General features: G+C 43.3%; 1 protein-coding gene across 3 annotated transcripts in view; it reads right to left on the bottom strand.

Annotated features, from left to right (window-relative positions):
* thsd7ba (thrombospondin, type I, domain containing 7Ba) overlaps positions 1-19,760 on the bottom strand; it is a 159,796-nt gene that overhangs the window by 30,431 nt on the left and 109,605 nt on the right. For all 3 annotated transcript variants that reach the window (XM_064311520.1, XM_064311521.1, XM_064311519.1), the window contains exons 14-15: positions 7,345-7,539; positions 301-567 (exon numbers count right to left, since the gene is read on the bottom strand). In XM_064311520.1, the coding sequence (XP_064167590.1) occupies positions 301-567; positions 7,345-7,539 (462 nt within the window). The remainder of the gene's footprint in view (positions 1-300; positions 568-7,344; positions 7,540-19,760) is intronic.

A 19,760-nucleotide genomic window follows, 5' to 3' on the forward strand; every position in this document is an offset into this window, starting at 1 on the left:
TAAATCTGGACTCTGCTTGGCTTAACTTGCCAAGAACGTGATTAGAGGGTGCTTTGTAATCTTATTTGTTTTCATATCCATTATACACGTGAAATATAATGTGCCACACTGTCCTAGTCAGGATTTTAACAATTACTATGTGTGCAATCATCTGGAAAACAGCAATACATAACCAAGGCACGGCTGATATGTGTTTGAGCAGGTCTATATGCATGCGCAAGGCCGCACGCTCTCTAAGTCACCATGGAGACTCGTGCACTGTGCAGAAGCACAATGTAGTGCATAGTGCTTGATCAGAACCTGTGCCGGTGCAGAGGGTGGGGTCCACGAGGCGGCCCCCGCGGTCCACGCAGGCCAGGGCCCGGTAGCGCAGGCCCCGTCCGCACTCCCTGGCGTCCCGGCGGGCCCTCCAGCCGTGCGGGGGGCCGTGGGGCCTGCCCTCCGGCAGGACGCAGTCGGACCAGTTCCCGTAGGGGCGGGAGAGGAACTCCGCGCACGGGCACGCCTCCGTCTCCACCAGCGGGTACAGCTCGGCCCGGTGGCACTTCTCCCGCTTCTTACTGCGGCCTGCGTCGACAAAGATGGAGGCCGACGTCGGTTTGTGATTTACGGACAAATGGCCGCTAACTGCTGGCACCCAAAGCCAACAGCGCTGAAAACACATTAGCATTCCAATCTTAGGAGGTCATAACGAAACCTTCTCGTGGAATAGGGAACGGTGTTATTTCAGAATAGAAATTAAAAAAAGAAATTAAAAAATAAAAAGCACTCTTCGTCATAAACAGTGGCACATCGAGTGCTTTTAAAAGCGATTTAAAATATGTATATTCTGAAGACGGGAGATCTGACTCGTTCAGCAGCGAACAGAGCCGGCTTCATTACCTTTTTCCGCAGGGTCTGATTAGGGCCTGACATTTCAACTGCCGCCATTAAATTGTTTATCTCAAAGCGTATTAAAACAACGTACGGTAAGAGCGGATTAAACGCGTCTGTTTCGGTGTTATAATGTAAGCAATTAAAGTTAAAGATCATTGGTAAAGTGCCATTGTAAATAATAACTGTGTGAAAGGACCACAGGAAAAGTATAACAGATTTACCACCTTGCAAGAACTAAGCCGACCCATAAACAGCTGCTGTGAAATTTCAGGCGTGTTTTCAGCCCTTTCACAAATGCTGGGCTCCAAGCAGTTTTTTGAAGTTCTATATAATTTTGTTTGTTACATATTTAGACATTTAGTAGATGCTCTTATCCAGAGTGACCTGCACAGCTTACATTTGAACATATGATACATTTATACTGCAAGATATTTTCTGAAACAATGCAGGTTAGCTACCATGCTCAATGGTACACCAGCAGTGCCCCACTTTGGAATAGAACCGACAATGCTAGAGCTGCTAGTTCAATCCCCTTATCTTTATACTGCACTGCCATCTACATTCCTGTTTTTACAAACCAGTGTTCTGTACCCTGCTGTGCTAACACTAAAAAAAAAAATAGACACATCAACCCAGGTGTTCAATACCTTCACTGAGCAGGAGCAACATAAGCCATGTTTAATGCACTGTTGCGTTCGGAAAGACCTAAATTAAGAACAGAAAAGTGTGAAATTGGAATTTCACCAGTACCCAATCAGTTGGTTTCAAACTCAGTTTCAAATTCCAAAGTCATATTCTGTCTTGTGAAAACCACCACGACACGTGCAACAACAACAACAAAAAATAAAACTGTGTGAAATGGACCATGTCAGGTAGAGTGGACACGCTTTTATTTTAGTTTTATTTAACCACTCACTGTGGCCAATGCAAGCGCTGTCTGCACACCCACTATGTTGTGTAGGCCTATCTAAAAGCTGTTTCAGTGAAGGTAAACATTGGTTCTGCGCCCATAAGGACAAATTCCTTCTGACAGGGTTTCTCCCTCTCTCTCCCCCTCTCTCTCCCCCTCCCTCTCTCTCCCCCTCCCCCTCTCTCTCTCTCTCTCTCCCCTTCCCCCCCCTCCCTCCCTCCCTCCCATGCTTTCCAAATCCCGCTATGCTAATGAGGATAAAGCTAAATGCCTTCCACACCGCGCCACTCGGCGTTTTGCTCATTTTGCCAGAGTACCCTCGCGGAGCGGCGGCAGGCAGCAGCCTCTGCCATGGCACGCTCCGTCTTGTTTGGAAACGGGTGAAGTGATGCATCCAGGGGAAAATCTTACCTAACCCTCACCACCGAGACACGTTATTTTGCGCTGAAGAGGAATGCCTGTGCTCGTTAATAAAGAATGGCGTTCGAACGGAGCGCGCACAGCCAGCACTTGCAAATCAGCTATAGCCTACGTGAAACTGTATAGCACGCCACCACCGAATTGGCACAGCCTCCTTATCCAGAACTGATACTGATTGCGCACGGCTCTGTGCGTAATCGGGCCTGCAGGCTGCTGTTAAGAGACTTAGCTGCTCAGGACGTTACACTCGCAGCTCCGTGCTGACAAGGCTGCGCTTCGTTCGGTGCAGCGCGAGCGGTAAAGGCGTCCAGCGGAACTGATCCCAGTACAGCCCTCGAAACACTCAGGATTTCTGGTCCAACGCACTCCCGGCAGGACTGGTTCATATTTAAATTTACGCAATAAGCATTAACTATAAATTATTTTGGAAAGCAAGCAGAGAGTGAGACAGATGAGTGGTAAACCAATCACAGAGTATGAAACGTTTTAGAAATAATTTATGAACGTTGTATTTTGGTTGGTTTGAAATATGGCCAGATTGTAACATTGACATCAAATCATAATAGAAGTCACTACCATAATATGGATAGATAATCAACGGTTTATCAACTTTTCTTAAAGATGAATAGGTAGCGTGGCAACGTATTTATTACAGGCCTACTTTATTTATTTATTTATTTATTTGGAAAAGGACCCTGAAAGTGTGTGCGAGATGCGTCCTTTGGTCCAAAGCAGATGGTGAAAATGTTCGGCGTGTTCGAACGTCTTCTGGGCGCCCCTCTCCGCGTTAATTCCCCGCGCCGCCGGTACCGCGGGTGTCCAGGAGAGCGAGCCGCCAACCTGCTGGCGCTGCTCAGCCGCGGCCCGAGCGCGCACCCGCTTCGGCGGCGCGAAACCGCCGTCGGCGCCGCGGTAACGGCGACGGCCCGCTTGCGTTGGACCGAACGCGCGGTCGTCTCGCGCCTCCGCTCCCATGTCGGATGTTATCGACCGTCCGCGACTTACGCTCCCCCTGTTTATAATTACGCCCTTTCGCTTTCAACCTCGCCAACAACGACACGAGCATCCGAATCTCTAAATCTCTGTTCAACTTTGAAAATAGCAGCAGTTGCTCAGTAAATGTTATAACATAATCATCATAAGTGTGGTGAGGCTTTACTCTATACTGCTGTTCAGTCCTCTTTAAAAAAAAATGGAGCGATAATGTAATTACATTACAGGCATTACAGGCTTATCCAGAGCGACACACAACAAGTGCATTAGTTCAAGGTGCAGAGGTGCAAAAGAAACACACTAGAGTGAAGTAAAGATCGTAGTGCCAGAAGTGACCACATAGATCAGGACTCCAACCCTGTAGGGTAACCAATTATTGTCGTGGGTCACTAATTAATGTCATAGGGGTCCAATACAGGATGAGTGATAATGCAGCTGCTGTGGATCAGTGCACACAATATTTTCCCCTTTTCATTAAAGACTCAGAATCTAAAGAAGGTGTTTGTTTATGCCTGCACCTACGCTGATTGGTGAGATCAGCAAATAATCGATTTAAACTGACCAAAAGCAAGACAGAATGAAAATAAAGACGTTACGACTTGAATTTATTTTTAAATCAAAGTTTTTAGGGTCACGGCAGTCCCCGTTACGGGCAGAGGAGGCTTTGGTGAAACGCAGAAATTGTGTTGCTGCGGTCTGCCGGTTCATCTTCCCGGGAATGGATTAAAACTGTCACCCAGGAAAGGCGTTTGATACTGGCTGGATTCTCAGCAGGGTCCTAAGGTATGATGCGCAATGCTAAATTTGAAACAAGCGCTTCCTCAGGAAAACACACCCCGCCTGAACGCAGAGTTCCTTCACTTACTCTCCGACACGCTCTCAGAATCGTTCACAGCGGGTAATGGGTATATATGGAAATGGCAGGCGTGCGCCTGAAAAACAGCACTCTGAGGAGAGATTAGAGTTAAATAACTGCAGTGAAAAGAGGATTGTGGATTGCGAGGATGAAGGTCCCCTGAGACGCCTTACATACTTCCAGACTCCACTGTACTTTCTCTCCCCGTGCACACTCACTCTCGCACTGTAATTTATTACACATTGAGTACTAATCACTGCTATAGATGCATGGCATATAGATGTCCCGTTTCATACCGGCTTTCGTGTACGCATATGTGACACAGCTACTGCATTGCAGCCTGTGGTCGATGTTGCAGCCCTGTACCACAGACAGTGACACTGAGGCCTGTGGTCGGTGTTGCAGCCCTGTACCACAGACAGTGACACTGAGGCCTGTGGTCGGTGTTGCAGCCCTGTACCACAGACAGTGACACTGAGGCCTGTGGTCAGTGTTGCAGCCCTGTACCACAGACAGTGACACTGAGGCCTGTGGTCGGTGTTGCAGCCCTGTACCACAGACAGTGACACTGCGGCCTGTGGTCGGTGTTGCAGCCCTGTACCACAGACAGTGACACTGCGGCCTGTGGTCGGTGTTGCAGCCCTGTACCACAGACAGTGACACTGAGGCCTGTGGTCGGTGTTGCAGCCCTGTACCACACACAGTGACGCTGTGGCCTGTGGTCGGTGTTGCAGCCCTGTACCACAGACAGTGACGCTGTGGCCTGTGGTCGGTATTGCAGCCCTGTACCACAGACAGTGACGCTGTGGCCTGTGGTCGGTGTTGCAGCCCTGTACCACAGACAGTGACACTGAGGCCTGTGGTCGGTTTGTCAGCCCTGTCCACAGACAGTGACAACTGAGGAGCTGTGAGAATCGTGATTTCGAGCCCATTACCACAGAACATGACACTGAGGCCTGTGGTCGGTGTTGCAGCCCTGTACCACAGACAGTGACACTGAGGCCTGTGGTCGGTGTTGCAGCCCTGTATCACAGACAGTGACACTGCAGCCTGTGGTCGGTGTTGGCGTTGGAGCCCCTTGTACACAGACAGTGACTTGCAGCCCCTGCTCTAGCGCACACACCTCTTTATTCAGGCCACGAAAAGAGCCGTGCGCAGACGAACGAAAGCAATCCGAGCGGAGTTTGAGAAATCATTATCAAATAAATCATAACGCTACGCACGCATTACATAATTCAATTACGCTTTAAAATGCATTTCACGGATCTTCCGCGCATCTCAATCTCGCTAATGGGCACGAGCCGGCGTTATCTTTGAAGATTCCCAAGGCGAAGGGCCCCGGCGCACGCAAGCGTTGGAAATCTCCCGATTTCACCAAACGCAGAAGAAAGAGTAATTTAGATCTTAAGTTAAGAGCATTATGAACGAAAGCAGGCAGGATCTGCCCTGGGCCCAGAGGCAAGAGATCAAATATTTATGAAGACAAATGGCATCAGCCCAAGAGCAGAAGGCATACTATGTAATTTCGGCTGGGGGTATGTAAACTAAATGGAAAGGGAAGGCGTGACACCCGACTGTGTGGAACTGGAGGGGATCCTCATTTAATCCTGACGCATGACTGCTGGGACAGGGAATTATGCCAAATTGAGACTGCAAGCCTGAAGCCACACATTTTATTTGTCTACTACCTACAGCACTGCTGTCTTAAGGTAGAATTTGGAAGAAGTAGAAATTGTTCAGATTTCCGCTGGCAGGTGTAACAAGTACATGTATCTTCTGTATTTATTTATTTTTCATTTATTATTATTGCATTTTAATCCTACAATAAGGTGTACTGCTGTATTTTTCTATATAATGCTACACTTTTATCCCTGGCTTACATAGGTTATGGTTATGACTATACGCTATGATTTAATTAATTCAAATAAATTATACAGGAAGGGTGTGATCTTACACCCTTTAAGGTGTAAGATCACAAATACGTGATTGAAAAAATATTCTTAAATTAACATTCCAGTGCTGATGTAACAATCACTACTGGTAATTGAAACCAGCTCTAGAACATCAAATATATATATATATTTTTAATTCCAAAAACATACTTTTCAAAGGGTAAAAAGTTTTTTTTTAACCAATTATCTAATATTCGTCATTCTCCAAGTATGAATAGAAGCATATTTTGGAAACTGAATTGGTTCAAATCAACAACTGCTCTGTTAAGAACAAACTACTTACTTACTACCCTAACTATTACATCTTTTTTTTAAAAACCAATGTGTGTGTGTGTGTGTGTGCGCGCACACATGTATTTGCAAGCAGCAGCAGTGTCACTAAAGCTTGTGTTTTCCTCTGATGCAATCATCCCCAAACGTCTGACTATTTTACACAGGTCAAACATCACTATAGGTCACTATAGTGATCACATGCATTAAATATATATGCACTATACATTACTACAACAGAGCTAGTGATGGTCGGAGCACAGCTGGCTGTCTGTAGGCTCCCGCCACATTGTCAGCAGTAGTTAATGCAGCAGTAATCCAAGCAACCCTGGACACTGTATTCCCACACCACAACCCTGGGCCAGATAAGGCCAGCAGTCTCACACTGCCACAGATTCCTTTGCAGACACAGCTGGTTATCGAGCCTGCAGTAATTGACCCTAGCCATCGGAGGTGCAGGGTGGGTGTCTTTCATTCGAGTGAGCTTGGGTGTCTCTGCGTGTGCTTCCCTGTGTGGTTATAGACGTGTGCTCATGTGTGCGTGAGGGTGAGTGCGCACATATGGTTTTTCTCTCACAGGTACCATATGTGCGCACATATGGTACCTGTGAGAGAGCGGGCGTGGCGGTGCCCGGGAGGCGTACCTGTGAGAGAGCGGGCGCGGCGGTGCCCGGGAGGCGTACCTGTGAGAGAGCGGCGCGCGGGCCGGGCGTACTGTGGAGAGCGGCGCGCGGTGCCCGGGAGCGTACCTGTGAGAGGCGGCGGCGGTGCCGGAGGACTGGAGAGCGGGCGTGGCGCTGCCCGGGAGGCGTACCTGTGAGAAGCGGGCGCGCGGTGCCCGGAGCGTACGTGAGAGAGCGGGCGCGGCGGTGCCCGGAGCGTACCTGTGAGGAGCGCGGGCGAGCCGGGAGCTACCTGTGAGAGCGGCGTGGCGTGCCCGGGAGGCGTACCTGTGAGAGAGCGGGCGCGGCGGTGCCCGGGAGGCGTACCTGCGAGAGAGCGGGCGTGGCCGTGCCCGGGAGGCGTACCTGTGAGAGAGCGGGCGTGGCGGTGCCCGGGAGGCATACCTGTGAGGGAGCGGCGGCGGCTGCGCCAGCCTCCGCACTCGCTGCACTCGGTGAACCTGGACCAGCCGCTGAGGGCGCAGTCGTCCTTGCAGGGCACCCGGCACTGCTGGACCCGCGCTGGCATGGCGCCGGCCCACCGCAGGCACTCCGACACGTCCACCGGCTCGTCGTCCTCCTCGCCCACGCACGTCACACCTGGAGGAACGGGAGGCGTCAGTCCCACAAGGCGTCCTAATCACTCGGGCGGTAGTTTGACAGTTAGGCGTCACAAACCTCATAACGGGTACAGATGCAGCGCCACGTGCTACCAATTGCTAACTCTTAAAAACCAACTGCTAACCCTCAGCAAACCCTTATATCTCTGCCCATTTTCAGTGTAAATTCAAATGAGTGCAAACAGTGTTAATGGTTGCTGATTTGGCCTTTGGTATCAGTTGCCATCCGTGAGAGAAAATATCACTAAGCACTAATACTGTGAAATTTATTTTCTCCACCTTGGCTCCACTTTGCTTGGGTTTTGATTAACATAATGGAGAAAATGGAAAGTCTCACGCAATCAAACACACAACTTTACAAGAAAATGAATTCCTGGCTCTTCGGAGTACTCAGCGTTCCAGCGCCTGAAAAGAAGAACTGAATTAACGAGGTTCGACTTTTGTTGCCGGGGTTCTGTGTTCACAATAGAAACTGCGAGTCTTTGTGATAAACCCATTTAGCTGGATCCTCGCCGGTTTTAGACAGTTTTAAAAAGTTTTAGTCTCCATTTCGGAAATGCGTTCTGAGGTTGCGAAGCTCCATCTGGGTAAATTACGGGAGCGGTGGCAGCGCGGTGGCAGCCGTTACCCTCGGGAGAGAACAATGCCTCCGCATCCGAACCCCGCTTTGAGGCGAGGACGAGCGCTCTGTCTGCAGCCGGAAATCGGTCCGTCTGCTTTTAACGAGGGAATGCTTCGACACGCTCCTCCTCCACGTGGGTCTTTCTGTGCCGAGCGGATGCGATGACATCAGAGAGAGATATTTATTGGATTTTATAAGAGCTTTCGGTAGACACACACACACACACACACACACACAAAAAAAACCTCTGAGAACATTGCCACCTCAGAAAGAGGCTGGGAAAATGTCTCGCCAACACAGAGTCAAAGTCATACCTGCCTCCTCTTCTTTCCCAGAAATGTGATTTCACATTATAATCCCACAAGAAGAAAAGGGAAAAGAGTCTTAAATGAACTGTTCTACCATCTCTACAATATCAAATACAATGTTTAGTCATAAATACTATTAATAAACATTTCTTTTCTAGGCCAGAGCCTGTGTTTCACATTATTCATGCCGATGATGGTAAAAGAGAGGAGGTGCAACAACAACCAAAATGGATTCGCTCTATCTGGGGAAAAAAAAGCAAAAAAAAAGAAGAAGAAGATAATCGCCTTATTTATACACGCTGATAATCTAGCGAACATAATGAAGTGGGAACAGAAAAGCGAGCGCGCTGAAAAGAAAAGCCCTTTTTGAAATGAAGTTTGTGTTAAACAGGACTCTTCAAACCGTTGATACGAAACAAAACGAGCGCCTTCATCGACAGAATCCGCCCTTCGGGAGGGTCATGTACTTATCTTCGAATATCACCCTTACAATGCCTTTGATGCATTGCTGATCTGAAAACATGCTTTTAACACATCCTATTGATTTGTATTTGACTTTTAAATTTTGCCCTCTGCCGAATACTGAGATGAAGACGGGCGTGGGAGGGAGGAAGAAGGGGTCCTAGTGGTCTTGGGAAAGAATAATCACGCCATTCTTTCTTCCTCTGCCCCCCCCGGGTTTAAAATAGAAGCGGTCTATAGTGATCCTAAATGGGTTGATGAGGTATGCAAACGGATAGTATCAGAATAAATGTGCCATCTGACTCGATCTGGTCTGTGTAGATTCTGCACACGGGTGACTAATCAATGCACAAAATATGAAGCATCTTGTTAGTTGCAAAAATGCAGACAAATTGTTCGTTTCAATTAGAAGAATCATATGGATGAGACAACTGTTGTTTTATAAATCAGATGGCTAGCAAGTTATTCATTCATAAATAAAACTCCCCTAAAACTTTATCCATGTTTTTTCCAACCAGTTACAATTTCTGACATGTGGGCGGTAGAGTTCCTGGCCCTTTCCAAACCAATACTCCAATATTTCTCTTCATTTTTGTAGTAAGGCTATAATGAGTTGACTACATTTTTTAATAGAATCATAAGTATAACTCTTTTTAAATAATTAAAATGTTTATTGTTCCACCTTACTCCTTCATCTAGTGATACTGAATTAGTTTCTTGCAAACAAAAAAATGGTACTTCTTATCCTTCAGCAGGTGAAAATCTTTTAATATTTCTTATTATTAGCTAAACCATTGCTGTTATAACTAGGTGTATACAGTAAATGTCTCCAATTACCAGATTCCCAAATTAAGGTTTGAGATGAACAGATGCATCTAATATGGTATATGGACATAATAGAAATGAAAGAAATAAAGCATTAAATCTGCATTAAGCAAGTTATCAGCTGATCCAATAGTTTAAAAATTACTATGCCTTAAAAAAAGCCTGCAATTGCCTTGGGAAATCAATAACAGTGCATCTTTCTGTCGAGACAACATTCCTCTCAACTCCCCTTCTAAAACAGGAATTTGCTTTACTCAAGCTCTTATTTCATTTGTTAAAACCCATTGTGGCTGCAAGGTTGACAACAGCAAATGCATAAGTGGGCTCTACTAATCTGAATGAAATATTTCCACTTTCTTTCATCGTCCGCTCACTGTTTTACTCACTCGTTAGAGAGAAACAGGGGAATAGTTAGACTATACCGATGATTGATCACTTTACTGAATTGTTGAATGCAGGGATACTTAAAATTATTACTTTTTTTTAGTATACGATCCAGTCTGTAAGTATTTGGACAGTGACACAATCTCTGTTGTATTGGCTCTGTACTCCAGTACATTGGATGTGAAAAGAAACAAGGAATATGCAGACAGCCAGCTTTAATTTGCAGTTATTTACATCCATACAGGGTGCACCTAAAGTAATTGGCTGCTAAAGCCGTTTCTTGGCCACCTGTGTGTTGGTGCATCATTAGTTCATGCACAGTAAAGCTAACGAAAGGCGTGGATTTGAGTCTAGCCATCACATTTGCATTTGGAGTCTGTTGCCATTCTCTGAGGAAAAAAGACAAGTCAATGCTACTAAAGCAGGCCACCATGAGGCTGAGAAATTAGAATCAATCTATCAGAGACACCGCCAATACAAAAAACAACTGTTTGGTACAGTTTGGAACAGAACTGGAAAGAGAAGAATGTAGAGAAAGAAAGGGGATCCAAAGCACCGTACTCATCTGTGAAACACGGTGGAGGTAGTGTTACGGCTTGGGCGTGTATGGCTGCCACTGGAACCGGCTCACTTGTCTCGACGACGATGTGACTGCAGACGGCAGCAGTAGGATGAGTTCTGAAGAGTTACAGAAACATCTTATCTGCTCAGTTCCAACCAAATGCCCCCAAAAACTAAATAGAAGGTGTTTTACCATGCAGCTGGACAATGACCCCAAACACACTGCAAAAGAAACTCAGGGCCAAAAAATTGACGGGAACTGTTTCACTTGCTGAAGATAAAACTGAAGTCAAAAATCCCCCAAAACGAACAAAAACTAAAGATGGCTGCCGTACTGGCCTGGCAGAGTATGCCCAGTGTCTGGTGATGACCATGGGTAACAGACTTCAGACAGTCATTAAATGCAAAGGATTTGCAACCAACTACTACTAAACTGGATGACTTTAAGATTGTTAATTTCTCCAATTAGTTTTGGTCCCCTAAAATGGGGGGACTATGTATAAAAAGGCTTGTAATTTCTACATGGAGCACTTTATGTGGATGTAAGCTGACGGTCTGCACTTTAACCTCGTATATCGTTTCATTTCAAATCCAATGTGCTGGAACACAGAGCCAAAACACATAAATAAATAAATAAATAAATAAATAAATAAATAAATAAAATGTGTCACAGTAAGGACTGCACTGTATATGTGAGTGAAGTCCTTTTGCCTCAAGGTCATTATTAGCTGTCTCCTAAGATAGAATTTAAAGTTTTAATTGAGAAACTATGCTTTTCAGTTCCATCAACCAATTACCATTTAAGTGGACTTTTCAGAGGTGACTTTCTGACTCGAAAATGAAAGCTAGCCATTATTAGCACAGTAATTTCTGCTTTCCTTTACCTCCAGAGCATGGTCTTTCATATCGTCTTCCTTCCAAATCATTAACATTTCACCGTTACCTCTGCTTTTGGCAGGGATCATCTTTAATAATGCAGCTACTTCGAAATCTGACATTTTTTGCAGACTGCAGAAAAGGACACTGCAGTTAAGTTTTTCCCTCTTTGAAAGAGCTTGTCAAACCTTTCTGTCTGAGAGAATGGCTTTTCAATACTCATTAATTCTTGCGGCGCAGGTGTCTTACGAATGTTCAGAAGTTCTTCTTATCCAATTTGCTTTTTTCTGTCGTTAATCCTGAAATATGATGAAATGTGACAGAAAAATACATGTATATTTTTCAACAAATTGTTCATAGTCTGTCAAGTTCTAAAATATGCAGCTTGATTAGTACTTTTATCATTCCTGTCCTAAAATTATAAAATTATGCACAGTAACTAACTACCAGTAAATATAACTACTAGAATTACTATTATTAAGACATTCAGGCAGTTCCAACGCCTAGTTCCTGAGCTAAAGTCTGCACAGTTGAGTTCAGCCAGTTGTCACATTCCATGTTTTGTATTTAGTCCGGTTGGTTTCGCATTGCAACGATCCAATTTGAAAAGAAAGCAATTTGTATGTACAAGTGGGCAGTGGCACACCCAGTCCTGGGCTATATAGGCTTCTATTTTTTCCCTATAACACACGCACTGCGTTTTGCAAATAAAAATAGCCTATAAAACCAGTGCATCACATTAGCACTTTGCTTCTGGCAGCCAGATGGGTGGTGATGTAACTTCAGTTCTCCTCCACAATGAAATGATCAGAATGTTAAATGATGCTGGTGGGGAAAAAAGAAAAAGGTCAGAATGCTTGCCGGTGCGCAGATACAGACGTGTGAAAGTTTAATTTAGGCAACCTGTTCGATGATAGCTAAGGAGCAAGGATCAACATGACTGAAAAAAGTAGCTAGATGGCACAGTGTGTTGTCATCTGTCCTGTTGCTATTGTTATCTGTTATTAGTGGAGGCCTGGCTATCGGTAGCTAACTTACTGCTACCATGTGTGTGCTTATTCCAGCAGCAGTGCTATCTACTGTCAGGAGAGTGTAGTGCTGACTACTCAATAATCTCTGTGTGCGCGTTCCAACTCATTAAAAAAAAAAAAAAAAATTTAACCTCCTTTCCTTGGCTCTTTTCCTAGTATGGAAGGCCAAACAGGTTTAAAAAAAATGTTAAATTGACGGCAGGAATTGTCAATTGTCAATTGTCATTGTCAATGTGGGTGCATTCCAATCGCGTATTTTATTCGTCCATTATTTCCAAGGTCCTTTACTGACCTGGAAATTGATGGAGGTGCACCATCTCTGAGGTCATTCCAACCCATTAAATGCTCCTTCAAGGAGCTAGGACAGAGTTTCTCAACCCTGGTCCTGGGGACCCACTGCCCTGCATGTTCTAGATGTCTCCCTGTTCCAACACATCTGATTCAAATGAATGGGTCGTTACCAGGCTTCTGCAAGGCCCATTCATTTGAATCAGGTGTGTTGGAGCAGGGAAACATCTAGAACATGCAGGGCAGTGGGTCCTCAGGACCAGGGTTGAGAAACACTTAGCTAGGAGACTCCCAAAGAATTCTAGAGCAAGAAAACACAAGTGTATCCTTTGCAGAAGTATTTTTTTTTGAACGTGTGACATATAATAATCTACCTGTGAATCCACCTCTCCTCGTCTGCCACGTCTGTAACTGACGTGACTTTGAACTGATGCTTAAAAGAGCAAGGTCGTTCCAACTGCCTTAACGTGTGATTTCAGATGTAAATTTCACGTATTTCTTTACCCATTTGGCCATCCATACTAGGAAAGGAAAAAGATTAAGTGGTTGGAAAGCAGCCTGTGTGTGTGTGCCGTGCTGCACTGTTTGTAAAATCGATATTTTTGCCAGTGTCGCCTACCACTAATGTCGGACAAGATACCGATGCAGAGTTTTGATAATGCATTGTGAAACGAGCATGTTTAAGCTCGGAAATTGCTTTGTGAGGATTCCAGTTGCCATGTTGCCACAATCTTCTCTTTTTCTGAGGCTCAGACAGAGATTAGTGGTTGCGCGCCTGCATGTGGGTGTTTGCTGATTGGTCAGAAATTTTGTGGGGATTTGAGTTTTCAGTCATTCAGTTCTATCGAATCCTCTCTGACTCAGCTTCTGACTAAATATCAAATATACTGTAACTGCATTTAATGGTTTTCCTCCAACTGCTGTCTTATGTAATCCTCAGCCAATATTTCTAGAAGGAACTTGATCTCCTCTTGGTTCCATGTACACCTGCGAGCGGGGCTCAATGCTCCAGTTTGTCACAGATAAAATGGAGCTCTGTATGTTTTCCTTCTATTTGCAATATTCACCCAAATCACAGCCAACATTTCCTGTAATTGGACCACATAACGTTTTTGGTCTGGACCATCGTGGAACTGTGTTCTCACCAGCATCCAACTGCACCAGGGCTCACTAGGAAGAGTACTGAGACCGCTAAACACAGTTCACTTGTTTGGTGTGCACCCAAGTGTGGGTGGAGCTTTCACACCCCATAAAATGAGCAAACATAGAAAAAAGTTTTACAGAGCCGCACCAATCAAGGTAGGTGTGAAAGCACTCTTATTTCCAATTTGAAAATGCATTTCTAGGAAAGTTCCACATAATATCTGGTTGATCGGCATTGCGGTAAAATTGAATGTCCACAATAAGATGACCACTATCTCAACACCATCTACAATAGTGCATGCATTACTATACTGTAAGTGTTCTGTTATTTCAGAGCACAAAAGTCTGCAGCATGGCATTTTAAGACGCCTGCTGTGGCCTCTTGATGAAATGGGCATTCGGCATGCAGGTAACAGCAGAGACAGCCTTGCTCTCTGTGACCTTAGGATCGTGAGGGCAGCACAGAGTCAAATTTGCACTTGGACGTAGTTCACGCCTCGATTAACCTTGCGCGCCATATTGCATCCCTCCAGAGCCCGTTTAACCGAGACCTGCATTTCGGGGCGTTTTCTCATACTAACTTGTGAACTATCAACTACTTTCAGCACCCGACATCCTTCACAGCACTTTTTGTCTGTGCACGGGAAGGAGACTGGCGTGGATGGCATGATAATTCAATACGAATTACACTCCATAGCACAATGCAACCAGATGCACTTTAACTTTATTTTCAAACTTGTTCGGCTTACTCAGTATAACAGAAACTCGAGAGGAGACATTAGTAATCCTCAGTACAAGCTTGTACTGTCTCCGAGAAGCTGGCTAAAAATGCCATGCCCTGGTGAACATGCAAAATGAAATAGTCACTGCCTCTAATTTAAGGTCAATAAAGTTCTAGCAATAGCTCTAAGAAAATGGCTGGACATTGCATTTTTTTTTTGTGCCTCCAAAGGCACATTTTAGCAAACCACAGGGATTTTTTCAATAAATTAAAATACAATGAAACATGAAGATGGCAGTCTATTGATTCAATCGACTCTAAATAATAAAATAAACACATTTATTTAAGTTTTCATCTTTCCGCAAATGCAAGCATAGCATTAGCTGCAAGCAGTATGCAGCAGGGTCTGCGCAACAAGGTTTGTTCCTCGCATAAATTAAACCATGCAGACCATTTACTTAAAGCCCTAAAGACTCATTGTCATGGCAACGCAGGAAAAATATCTGATAGATCTGTAAATGTCATATCTATAATAAATTAGTTTAGATGCTAAAGGCAGTGATATTATCATACAACTGTTTATCATTTCTAAGGCTTTCCAGCAATAAATATACACGCTCATGATTTATGAAGGCATAGATTTATTCATTTTTATCCCTTTTTATGTATTTATTTTTGGATAAAGTAAAACACACTTTGCAAATTAAATGGATAATGACCCTGTCTGCCACAGCGATAGAGTAAAGCGATTATATTATGTATGATTAAGTTTTTATGGCAATAGCTTTGCCGTCATACTGATTGAAATTTAATTGCATGCAATACCACTTAATTGTCTGTTATTCACAAAAACACATTTGCTCAGAAATTGCGCCTCTACTCAGAAGTATGCAAGACACGCATTCAGCAGTATGCAAGCCACGCATACAGTAACAATCAGACTTTCAGTGTGAACGTACAAAGTTACAGACATATGCTGCATGTCAATCCCTGCACATACATTGTGCAAAACTGGCAGAACAATATGATTCATTAAAAAAATAAAATAGAAAGAGTGGAACAATTATAACAATCATTGAAATAGTTTCTTTTGAAAGACACAAAGATCAATAAGTTTATTTATCTGATGATTTTAGTTTCCCTGTTTTTAGGCACATGACCCACCTGCCAATTCAGTGGTTTGATACTACACTGTACATATTACATGTAATTAAAGTAATTAATTAATTGTTAAATTGCAAAATTACATAATACAATACAATCTGTCAAAAAGAAAAGCGCTTGTGGCAGAGAACACGCAATGCACCCACTGCAGCAGGAAAAGGGAGAAAAGGAACATGTTATGTTGGTGCCACAAAAGCTTGTTGAACAGTTATGGTGGTGGGTTTTATGATTGGATAATGCCCAGTTAAAACTACCCTACTTACACTCACAAGCGGTAGTGCACAAGCACGGTTAAAATAACTCTAATGACATCCTGACATAAATACGCATTTTCATGATTGGCAGAGATTTGTGCCATACTGTTTGATAACTGTGGTTTATACAGTTTTGACAGCTGAGAAATTGTATGGCCATATATCATATCCCATAGCACACAATCAGAATTACATAGACTAATGAATGCAAGACTTGATTTATACACCAACCAGAGCAGGTCACATATCCCTCAGACAAATGCTAGTTTAAATGGACAGTAGTTATAATTAATAATGCTCTCAAATCACCCAAGGTCACAGTTTTAGTTCATGGCTGAAATAGTCCAATCATTAATACAGACATTAATATACCATTAATATACCACAGCAATAAAGTAGCTTATTTTTAAAAATTCAGTTAATGATTAAGGTCACTTAAGTTGTCCAAAAAAGTCAGACTCTCCCCCTCCCTAAATGATCACATTTAACATTTTTAATGGGCGCCCGACCCATTTTGACCGATGACCATGGTTCCAATTATTTCCATAGGTGTAATATGCAAAGGAATGCCAGAATGTCAAATGGTGGCGGAAAGAAATGCTATTATACTGATGAATATATAATATTCATGAATTCATTTAAAAAATAAGTACGCAAAAGTTATAGTAATGAGCTTACATGACATGGTTTCCCGAGATGACGTTCAGCATCTGAGTCATTACACCTGCCCATGCTTTTTTTCACAATTATATTTTACATCTGCCTGCTTCAGAAACTTCTGTTCACTTCACTATTTAAATTACGATGTGACTCAGGAAACATCTGGTACGCTCTGCTTCCCAGAAAAGGAGAAAAAGAAAAGCTGAGCAGACTGAGCCAAAGAGAGCAGGTGACCTTTGAGACAATGGATTCACGTGGAAAAAAGTATGAATTTGGGGTTATTCTTCCATGCGTTTAGGATTCATTTGAATGGAAGATTCGGTTTTGGTTATTTTTACAACCTTTCTAAATTATGCTCTGCTCCTGTATTCACACCAAATATCTGCCCCTGCATATTTTTGATGACATTAAGCTCAAACTGCTGATTCAAACGGTGCTTCAGTTTTGGTTGTTGACCCAAGTTTTGACAAATGTGCTACAAATATTTAGCGCACAGTGGGATTTCTCCCTCAATGCATTGAAAAGATATTTTGAATGAATGATCTCCACATTGGCACCACTGTTCTGACATGAACCTTTTTCATCTCATCATAAAACCTTCCGTCCTATGAATTATACTTTCATTTTCTCCAGTAATGTACAGTAAAGGCGTAGCAGAAACTGCAATGAGAGATACTGCTGGCACCAACATCTGATCGAGCTCCTTCGCTGTTTACATTCAGTACTGCTCCAGGGGGACCACGCTCAAAGACCTGGACTTTTAATGTTCTCCAGAACAATGTCTTTATAAAATACATGAATGATGTTATCACAGATTTTCTGGAAAAGAACGAATTCCCCCCTGATATCAATTGTCATACTCTTAGGTTTTGAATTTATTTTATTCAAGGCTTATCTACTTCTTTTGCTCTCAATCTTAATAGAACACACTACAGACAGGTTTCTCTTGGGGAAAGTGAAATTTCTCTGTTGAAAGCAATATAAAAACATGGTTATGAGCCAGGCAAGAGACAAATCTAAGCTAGGAAATGTTGGTCTAATAAATTCATGGAGACACACCTAGCAAACTCTCAAACTGAAACTGTCAAAACGTTTACACCTGTCAAGGTCATTAAAGATAACGGTGGTGTATCGCTCTCTCTACCTTCACAAATTAAAAAGTCTTTTTAAATACATATTTGTCCCGACTTGTACAGGTGTAACCTAAACTGCCGTTTCAGAAGAAACTAATGCATTTCATAGCTGTTCAATTCAGAATAAATACATATTCGGAATTGCATAGATATGAAATAAACTGCCGGTTCAGAAGACGCTAATGCATTTCTGGATAAATTGAATTCTGTCTTTTTCCGCTGATCAAGGGAAGCTATTCTCCAAGTCAGTCTTTGGGAACTGAAGGAAGCGGCTCTATCCACACAGGTAGTTAAGCTGGAGGAAGAGTGTTATTCCTCCTGTGCAGTGAAGGGCGTTATAGGTCTGGCGATGTTGGACTCGTTCGTTCCTGTCCGCAAGCTTGCGCTTCCCATCCAGATAAAGATTTTGCACTGAACACGATGCCCTTTAAAAAGTGGCAAGAGTTATTACATTTGCCTTTCCCCCTCCTTGTGATGACATCAAATGGTAAATTTAAAGGAGCCATTTTAATGCCTCCTACCACGCATATATCTGTCAGCTATCTTGCTTAAGCTTATCTCTCACTTAGCTCACAGTACATATAACTGGAAAATTTTGCTTGGGTTTAGATGTTTTACTCATAAAACTAATGACCATTTACTTTAATTTCACCAAGTAAACTAAGAACTGCGAATCGACAGCACGTGGAATGAAAAGGAGTAGAGAATACATGAAACTGTATAGACAGTCAGCGATAGGGGAATGGTTAGCTGGCTACTCCTACCGTTACAAAAGAGGGTTAATAGACCTTTACTAGTCACTGCAATTCAGGACCTCAGTTTAACCATCTGATACAAAGGACAGAACCTTCTACAGCACCATGGAAAAGGGGCCTAAGGTGCTCTAGTCAGGTGATTAGGCAATGTGTTACTTTGAGAAGGGCGCCCCATGACAGTGGGTTTTTAATTATTTGCATGAAAGACAGATTCTTAAACTGATACACCCACTTGTTCACACATACATTCTCCGCATGTTCACACACTTATGAGAAATTATGATGGCACAGATAAAAGAGGCACACTTTGACACATAATGCACTGCAGCTTTGAAAGCCAGATAATTAGTACAGAGTATGGCAGTAGGTCTACAATATGTACCACACCAGTTTCTGCCTTTTAAACAAGGGGACCAATGACTAACAGCCATTATACATCAACACTGGAGGCTCCTGATGTGGAAAACTACAGAATTAGTACCCGAGCAGAAATATTGTCAACATGTAACATCATTTATATTAAGAGCATAGTATGTATGCATCTCATGGTAGGCAAACATAAAAGGGTAACGGACTACCGCATTTAAATGATGTCACCATTGAAATGGTTTTTTTTTTCATCCATTGACTGGGGCCACTGAAAAACTCTGCTGGAAGGAGTTTCCTTATGCTGCGGACAGCATTGGGTGTAAGGCTGGGAATATAGCCCCTTCTTAAATGCACTACATTTCTCCAGCTGTTAGTATTGATTTATTATTCAATATATAGCATTCATTGATTATGTACACTAAAAAGAAAAAGCAAGGATTCAGTCTCACACAATCTCATCATCATTATTATTATAACTTCATGTATAACTCCTCTTACCATCTTTATGAATCAGTATTTTTTGGTCTTGAAAACATAAGATATATATTTTTTCTATTGAAATACCAAGAACTTTCTGGAATGAACATCACATTGTCCTTCCAGTGTTTGATTCCCAAACTTCACTGTTCTGGGGAACACACCCCT

Source organism: Anguilla rostrata, chromosome 15 (genome assembly GCF_018555375.3).
Source record: "Anguilla rostrata isolate EN2019 chromosome 15, ASM1855537v3, whole genome shotgun sequence".
Taxonomy (NCBI): Eukaryota; Metazoa; Chordata; class Actinopteri; order Anguilliformes; family Anguillidae; genus Anguilla; species Anguilla rostrata.